This window comes from Daktulosphaira vitifoliae, unplaced genomic scaffold, assembly GCF_025091365.1.
Source record: "Daktulosphaira vitifoliae isolate Bord-2020 unplaced genomic scaffold, ASM2509136v1 Scaffold_2, whole genome shotgun sequence".
Classification (NCBI taxonomy): Eukaryota; Metazoa; Arthropoda; class Insecta; order Hemiptera; family Phylloxeridae; genus Daktulosphaira; species Daktulosphaira vitifoliae.
Window position 1 is genome coordinate 6,663,705 of NW_026099573.1, and position 9,258 is coordinate 6,672,962.

The 9,258-nt window shown below is 25.9% G+C and overlaps 1 protein-coding gene across 1 annotated transcript in view; it reads right to left on the bottom strand.

The window, feature by feature from the left end:
• Window positions 1-7,938: 7,938 nt before the first annotated feature.
• LOC126897940 (peroxiredoxin-6-like) overlaps window positions 7,939-9,258 on the bottom strand; it is a 31,548-nt gene continuing 30,228 nt past the window's right edge. The window contains exon 5 of the mRNA XM_050671887.1: window positions 7,939-8,079. Coding sequence (XP_050527844.1) covers window positions 7,939-8,079 — 141 coding nt within the window. The remainder of the gene's footprint in view (window positions 8,080-9,258) is intronic.

Genomic DNA, 9,258 nt, shown 5'->3' on the forward strand with positions numbered 1-9,258 from the left:
ATTTTCAGTTTCACTGAATTCACAGCTCGATGCCAATGTTCTTAATTTTGTGACATATTCACCAATGGACTGGTCCGGTTCTTGGTTACAAGAATAAAATTTAAATCGTTCGAATATAATGTTTTTTTTTGGTTCGAAATGATTTTTAAACAAAGTTATTACGTTATCATACGTTCTCTTTGTTCGCCGGTCAAAGGTGAATGTATTGTAAATGTCAACTAACTTCTCGCCAGCAACATTTAACAAAATAGCTATTTTTACCTCATCTGGTTTTTCATAACTGCCTGATGCTAAGAGGAATATTTCAAATTGTTGGTAAAATCTTCTTCAATTCACCGCCAAATTTCCGTCTAAACTTAAGTTTTTTGGAATTTTACACTCCATTGTTTTTAAGACACTAACATTTTCAGTTTTTTTTTTTTTTAAAAAAACACCACAATTATTTAAATTACATTAATTTAGCACGTAATTAACCGTTTTAAGACAATTAAATTCACACCTGACACCATGTTGTGGATCCTTTCACTCTTAATTTACAATAACTATTTTAATAAATTAAATAGACAAGTTATTAGAAGTATAACATTTTAATATAAAAAGCACGCGACACAAACCGGTCTCATCGAATGCCGGTCAACGCCTGATAACGACATTATTATAGAGAGTGTACACCACATATAAAGGATCCTATCACTATAGTCTCCCCTCGTGAGAAGAAATCTATATTCATGTTAATATTATTTTACTATGTGGTTCTTTTTGTGGCTACGATTTATTTTGCCAACCCTCACTAGACCTACTTTTTTCAACGATACGTCAAATGATTCATTTAAGTTTATGATATTTAAGTTAATGATTAGTTTAAGTTATTACTCTTAAAAATCAAAAAAATATTCCTTATTCAAATAAAAAGTAGCATAACCAGCTTTTTCCATACAAACAATTAAAATCATTAATTTTTAATATTCTTAAAGTATTTGTTGTCGAATTAGATTTTATATGATAAAAGTATTCAACTACAAAAGTCAATAATTTTACTTTATAATTTATTAATTTTTTAACTCTATTTGTGTGTACTACTACCAGTCTATAATATGCCAAATTTTTTTGTAATATGTTGCTATATAAATCATAAATTAAAAAAAAAAATGATTTTTAGTTTCACCTGAAGTTAACGATGGAGTTTTACAATTATAATTATATTTTTGATAATATGCTCAATTGAGTAAATCTTTTTAACTACTTTGGTTTGATTGGTTCATTTAATTAAAGTAAATTATTAAAATTAATTAAGTTCTGAATATTTCAATTGCAGAATTTTTTTAAACACCAAAAGTTATTAGGATATGATTACTATTCTTTCTATTTCAGTTATCTATTACGATAAAAATGCAAAAAAATCGAATATTTANCAGTTATCTATTACGATAAAAATGTAAAAAAATCGAATTTTTCTGACAAATGTACTGTAAATAGTAATTATAAAATTTCCTGATTGCATATTAATCTTAAAAATTTCATTTTTTTCTATTTAATAATGCCAATTTCAAACTTGCAAGTTGTACTATAAGTTATGGTAGCAAATTCATTTTTTAGCTTCGATGCGAAGCTGAGAAGGTATTTTTCATTAAAACTTTCACTTTAAAAGACAATAAAAAATAGGTTCAAAATGATTACCTTTAACATATTAAAAATCAAAATCAGTATTAATTTAATACAATTTGTTTTGTTCTTAATTATTTTTTTTTTATATGTAAATACTTATTTTTTAATAATAAGTAATAATATTAAAACTTATACGTAATAGAAAAAGTTTAATTACACATTTGAAAACATCACGAAAAGTTTATTTAGAAAAGTATATTTTTTTTCTGATGAAAGTTCCTTTTGTTTAGTGTATTTATTCATAAGTAACAAAATTTTTTTATTAAAAAGTATTGCATAAATTCCTTTAAATTTGTATACGCATTAAAAGTATATGAATATACAACTCCTTTTTATTTTTATAATATCTCCGTAAAAATTACAATATTATATTATTGAATACCACTTTCATACTCAATTTAATTACTGTAATTATTATGTATTCATATATTATAATTATAAATCGGGGTAAAATTAAGGGAATAAATGTTATTGTTGTTTTTGAAATAATCTACCAACTTCATTTTTTTCTATTTAATAATATCTATTTCAAACTTGCAAGTTGAATTAAAAGTTATGGTAATAAATTCATTTTTTTTTTATTAAAACTTTCACATTAAAGTNAGTTATGGTAATAAATTCATTTTTTTTTTATTAAAACTTTCACTTTAAAGAACAAAAAGAAGTAGGTTCAAAATGATTACTTTTAACATATTAAAAATCAATAATAATTTGAAAATAATTAATTATAAAAATTATATAATATATAATTAAAATAATTACTAATCTGGATATAATTAAGGAAATAGGAGTTGATGTTGGGTTGGGTTGGTTACATTTTTAACTTTATAATGCTATAACTCATTGAAAAGTGTATGAATCAACACAATTTTTTTATGAGAAATAATATTTTTTAATAATCCCTTTTTCATTCGACATATTCTTTATCTTAATCAGGATATTAATAAGGAAATAGCAGATCATGTAGCTTTTGTAATTATCCACCAATTTCTTAGAATTAAACACTATCTACAGATTTGTATCGAAGCGTTTCTTATGATAGTGATTTTAATCACTGTCAGATTAAATCTATACTGGACCCAACTATGCAACGTCCCCACTATGCCGCGACCCCACTGTGCTGGGTTTTTTTTTATTAAAATAAACGTCGAGATGTCGATGATGGCGTGAGGCGCGAACTACGGCCGGTGGTGGGCCGGCACTCCTCAAGAAATCAAGTATAACATGAAAACCCCCTTTTACCCCATTTTTAATTTTGTGTAACTAGCACCTCTCTTTTTCTTTTTTTTAAATTTTTTTTTCCTTTATATATTAAAAATCTTGAATAATTAAATGATTAAAAAATGTTATTATATTATACATGGCTTCTTTGTTTTCTCTCTCTATACTTTTCCCTCATTTTTATTAATATTTGTTTTTGTTTTTATCAAAACCTAGTAGCTCCGTCAACAAGTACTATCTTGCTTGGCGCGGCTACTAGGTCACTGTCCAGTGCTCCCCTTGGGCAGTGGGTAAATAGTAGGCCCTCTGTTTGGCTGAAACCTTACAATTTATTTCAACTTAATAACCTTCATTTGTTTCGTAGTATCAATTTTAATTATTCCAGCAAAATTCTTTTAAAATTTTTGTCTATAAAAATAATGATTATTTTTTTCAAAAATTTAAATAATGAAAAGAAATAATTCTAAACAGATAAAGTTATCTAGCCTACAATTAAAAACAATCTATTTACTTCTATATTTGAGCTTCAATGCGAAGCTGAGAAAGTATTAATTTTACTAAAATGTGTTTTTTTATTAATTTTTTTTTGTGTCAGTTACCACTCAATCTCAGCTCTTACAAGACCGATTTTGTTGAACAATATGTCAAATAATCACAAATTGTATTTACTCAAAGACATTCCCTCGTTTCCCGTAAATGGAGAAAATCCCCCAAAAAATTACAATTTAAAAAATCGATAAATTTCGACATTTTTTCAATTTTAAGCTATGCTAATTTTTAAAATTAGCATAGCTTTTTCAAATATTAACACATCAACCTATTTTTTTTATATTGAAACGTTAGATATTTGCCTTTCATTTGATATAAATTTTTTGGAAATACCAGCCCATAGGGTAGGATTCAAAATAGCAACTTCTGCACAAAAATTTAACTTTTCAACTTAAGTTTTGAAAATATTCCAAAAATACTGACACTTATACGAGTATATACACCTTAAATTAAAGCTTACATAATATACTTTATTTTTGAAAAATAAAAATTGACCTCTTAACTTGTCTTTATGGTGAAAGTAGTCACAGTCTTCAAAATGATGCTGTATTTATGTTGAAATTCTGGTTCTTGTATTTTATTTTATTTTAAAATAAGTATTAAAGAGGTATTAAATGTTAAGATAATTACTAATTATCAATTAAGTGATAATTACACAGTAAAATCATTATTAAAAATATAAATTTTCACTTATTTTTTAATTTTCCTAATTTGATTTTATAATGTTTAATAGGACTTGTGAAAAATTTGAATTTATTTTATTAGTTTTAACTCACATTTTCAATAGTTGTAGTTAAATTTAGGTGTTATTTTCTGAATGAATTCGAGCTTTCAAGTATAACATTTTTGGTTTAATTTTAATAAACTATTCAATTTGGATAATATCATAAGGATTTAAAAATATTAATATTGTGAATTTTGAGTAAATAAAAAATGATCAAATTATTGTTAATATAAAAAATACAGGAAAATCTTAATAATACACAAAAAGTACTGTTTCTTTATATATAATTTTCTAATATTTTTATTTTGAAAGAATTTGATGTAATACAATATTAATAAAATACTAATAAAATCGATGCGAGGAAATAACATATAGTCACTATAGTGACATTTCTTACTATTTGAATATAAAAATATTTGTCTTATATTCTACTTCTCCTTCTTTCTCGCCTTAAGCCCAACTACTTAGGGTCGGTCACCCTTATCCTAAACTTCCACTTGACACGTACTCCCGCATCATCTACGCTCACATCAGCTGTCCTTATATCGCATTCAATAGCATCCCTCCATCTCTTTTTTAGTCTTCTTCTACTTCTTCTTCCTTCAACATTCATTTCTATAACTGTTCTTACAGCTTCGATTCTTCTCTCGTCATAACATGCCCGGTTTGGTCATATTTATATGGTTTAGCTAAGTCTATTTTCTCTCATCTTATCTACTATTGCGCTACACCTATATTACCTCTTATATACTCGTTCCTTATCCTATCTTCTCTAGTCAATTCACTCATCCATCTAAGTATTTTCATCTCTGTTACACACATTCTCTACACTATTTTCTTGTCAATCGCCCAACAAATTGAACCATACATCATAGCTGGCCTCACTATAGTCTTGTAAAATTTACCTTTCAGCCTTATTGGAATTCTTTTATCGCATAAGACGCCAGTCGCTTTTCTCCACTTCAACCACCCGCACTTAATCCTGTGTCTTACATCATCGTCAATACCACCGCTCTTTTGAACAACTGACTCTAAATACATAAATTTTTTCACCTCTCCAATCACGTCCTCGTCTATTGTCACTGATCTCCTTGTTTCACCTACCTCGTGTTTTCCTTTGTTAACTCTCTTAAAAAAATTTTATCGAAAATAAAAATATCTCTTTTAAAAAGTACCTAGCTAATCTATCAAAAAAAAATTGTATCCTTTGGAAAGCAACCAAGCAAGCATTCCAATATAAAGTAATTAACCCACCTATTACAAAACCTGATGGGCAGAGGGGCCGAGGAAGTATTCTTATCCCCTATCCACAGAGAAATATATAAATACCGATATTAAAAGATTAATTTTTAATGAAACATTCCTATGTAAAAAAGTTTGACTTTTCTTCTGTGTGATTGTCAAATAAACTTTTTAAATTAAGTTTACATTTAATCGTTAATGTAAAATTAATTACACCTTTGATTGTTTTACTTTACTTATATTTCTTGTATCAATATAAATAGATATTGACTGACGAACAACTCTTGGCTATCTTTGCAAGATTACTCTCATATCACCCGTATTATATCAGTTAACGAGAGATATGCATTTTATACCTCCCGTTTAATTGGTGTAAACGAATGTATTACATACAGTTTCTCATATTCGAAAGATTCAAATGAATAAATTTTTAGTGGTATGTTAATTGATTCCTAATTTTAATATTAAATATTGATATTGTTTTAACATTAAAATGAATATTACAAAGAGATACTATGTTTTATTTAAAAGGAATAAACTAGATTTAATTAACATGAATATGGGTTAATTGATTATTTATAATTTAAAATTAGTTTTTAAATAGAATTTATGTGAAATTTTCACAGCTATAATAATTGAATTGATTATCTATAGTGTTTACAAAAAAAATTTTCAATTCTATCTGAACTAAAACATTTTTAAGTTAAATTCACCTTTTTTATCAAATATTTTCTAATTTATTTTCCAAGTTAACTGTTTTAAACTAAATAATTTTAGCTTTAATTTTAATACTAAACACTATTTAATTGAACTGTTTTATTTATTCTAAAAATAAAATATTATTTTCTGAAGTTAATAATCGGGTCTTGGAAGGAAAGGCTTTTAAATTTATGCCCTTAAAAATGATTCATATTTTTCTCGCTTTTATACCAACTTCTTGGGGTCTGACATCCTTATCTTAACTTCCATTTGACACGATCATTCACAATCTAATCTATGCATTAGCCGTATTAAATATTACATTCAATAATATCCCTCCATCTCTTTTTTAGTTTTCCTCTACCTCTTCTTTCTTCAAAATTAATTTCCATAATTGTTCTTACAGCTTCCGATTCCTCTTTCTTTATAACATGACCAAATCATCTATGACTATTTTTTCTCAACTTATCCACGCTATACCTATATTTCCTCTTATATGTTCGTTTCTTATCCTATCTTCTCTAGTTATTCCACTCATCCATATGAGCATTCTCATCTAAACTACAATCATTCTCTGATCTACTTTCTTGTAGACCGTCCAAAACCCTGAACCATACATCATACAAGACCCGCCATCATACCTTTCCTCTACAATGTTAATAAACTCTTTTAGGATCCCTTTAGTCATTAAAGCCCATTTTAAAACCTCTCTCAGTACATTATCATACGTTTTCTACAAATCTATAAATACCATACTCAGTTTTTTCTTCTTTTCCCTATACATTTCTATTAGTTTTTACGCAAAAAACTAGTTCCATCGTGAATGATGTCTTCTATTATTTTCTCTGTTACCTTTTCCAAATCCTTATACTCATAAGCTTTATATCTCTATAATTTCCGTAGTCTTGTATATAGCCTTTGTCATTAAATATCGGCAACACAATACTATTTTTCCATTATTTTGGCATTTTCCTTTTAAAAAGATCCTTCAATCATCTTATGCCAACACCGACTAATATTATCCAAACTTCTACGCCACTTGATCTGATCCTTCTGCTATATTCTTTTTCATTGATGTTTCAGCCTCCTCTTTCTTACTAATTAAATCTACCAGTGCCTCGTTCAATGAGATATCCTCTAATGTCTCTTTTGCGAACTCCTAATTCAGTAATTTTTCAAAATACTCTGTCCACCTTTTTTTCACATCATCACTCGAGAGTATCCTATTATCAACACTCTTATGTACCTTATATAATGATAATCTTTAAACCTTGTCTCTCTTACTCCAATATTCACAAACAATCTACTTTGCAGTATATACATATAATGTTTAAACTTTTTAACGCGAAGTTGTATCACTACAAAGTAATTAATACATAAAAACATATAAGATTTGATGTGAAGTTCACATTTTTAATATCATTTAGGCTAGCTTTTGCGCACCAGATTATTATAAAATAGTTGACAGGTATCGTTTTGTAATATTATAACATTAAAAATAAAATCTCTATAACCTTATAATATTGAAACATATGCACATATGAAATTAAGCTAAATATTTTATTCAAATTTTCCTTAAACTATAATATACTTACTATACTTTTTTGGTAAGTTCATTGGATTTTGAAAAATAATTAAACATATTTAAAAAAACAGTAGTGCTGTTTGATTAATATAAAAATAAAAGTTTATTATTAGTAAATAGTTATTACTTAGTTACAATGTAATTTTTTGTTTTATTTATTTTATAAAATAATATTTAAAAAGCTGATTAATTGAAAATTCTAACATACTAAGAAGTCAATAACAAATATTATATACATTTAATTGGATTAATTTTAAGTAGCTTTCTTTACTTGTTCATAGCAACGATAATACTCTTTTCCAGATGGTAATATAATTAACTTTGAAGTTGGAAAAAATTTATCGATCTCTAACTTTGATAATTTTTCCGATAATAAAACACTAGTTGAAGTAGGCTAAAAAAATTCAAGAATTATCAATTTCTAAAAATTGCAGTGCAAAATTTCTCATTAATTTAATAATGGCAAAAACAATATCATTAACAATCATTTTTTTTTTTAATTTTTAATTCAATAAAATATTTGTTAGTATATTGTCAAACCTATATTTAAAAGTCTATTAACATATACAATTAACAAAACATATATGCTTTTATATAATAATACATATGTTATTACTTATATATTATAAAAATGTCTATTAACACTAAGGATGTAATAGATAACATAATAAAGCATGTAAACTTAATTAGATTCAATATATCTAGCAACTATGAAATGTAGAGATGAGCCTTTCGAAAAGGTTCCCCTACTTTTTCGACAGTTAAAGTTGTTTATTTTTATACTTATGTACCATAAAACTTGTAATCAGGGTACAATTAAAATATAGGAGTTGATGTTCTTTTTGAAATAACTTAATAACTTCTTTTAAAAATGAAACACTATCAATAGATTTTAATTGAACCTTTTTTATTATAATTAATTTAATCAATATTAAAATAGAATTTATACTTACCTTAAATATGCCACTACTACACCATGCTGCAACCTTACTGTGTTAGTTTTTTTTATATTAATCTATTTAAATATCAATACTTTGTTTATTCTACGGTTTTAAAATCAATTCTATTAAATTAAAATTATAGAAGTAAAGTATATTTTTATATGTGCTACATAGTACGCCACTAAAAAGGAAAAAAATAAAGTATTTATAATAAACGCTTTGTTTTAATTCATTTTTTAAAAGATTATTTGATTTAAAACTTATTAAATGTCAAAACTTGTAAATTTTAAAAATCATAATTTTTTGGAAGATTTCATCGATTTTTAAATACAATGAAAATATTTTCAATTTTTTGAAAGTAATGTTTCTAACTAGATAAGATTTGTAACCTTATGATTTAGTAAAATTAGTCTAGAAAAGTAACTAAGAAAAAGTGATGGGAGATACAAACAAAAAAAACCATTGCACAGTATTTTTTAAGTTATTAAAATAAGTAACAATGTTATGTAGCAATTAAAAAAAAATAAAAACCTTTAGACAGCTTAAACAATAAATTAAAAAAAACCCAGCACAGTGGGGTCGCGGCATAGTGGGGATGTTGCATAGTTGGGTCCAGTATAGATTTAATCTGA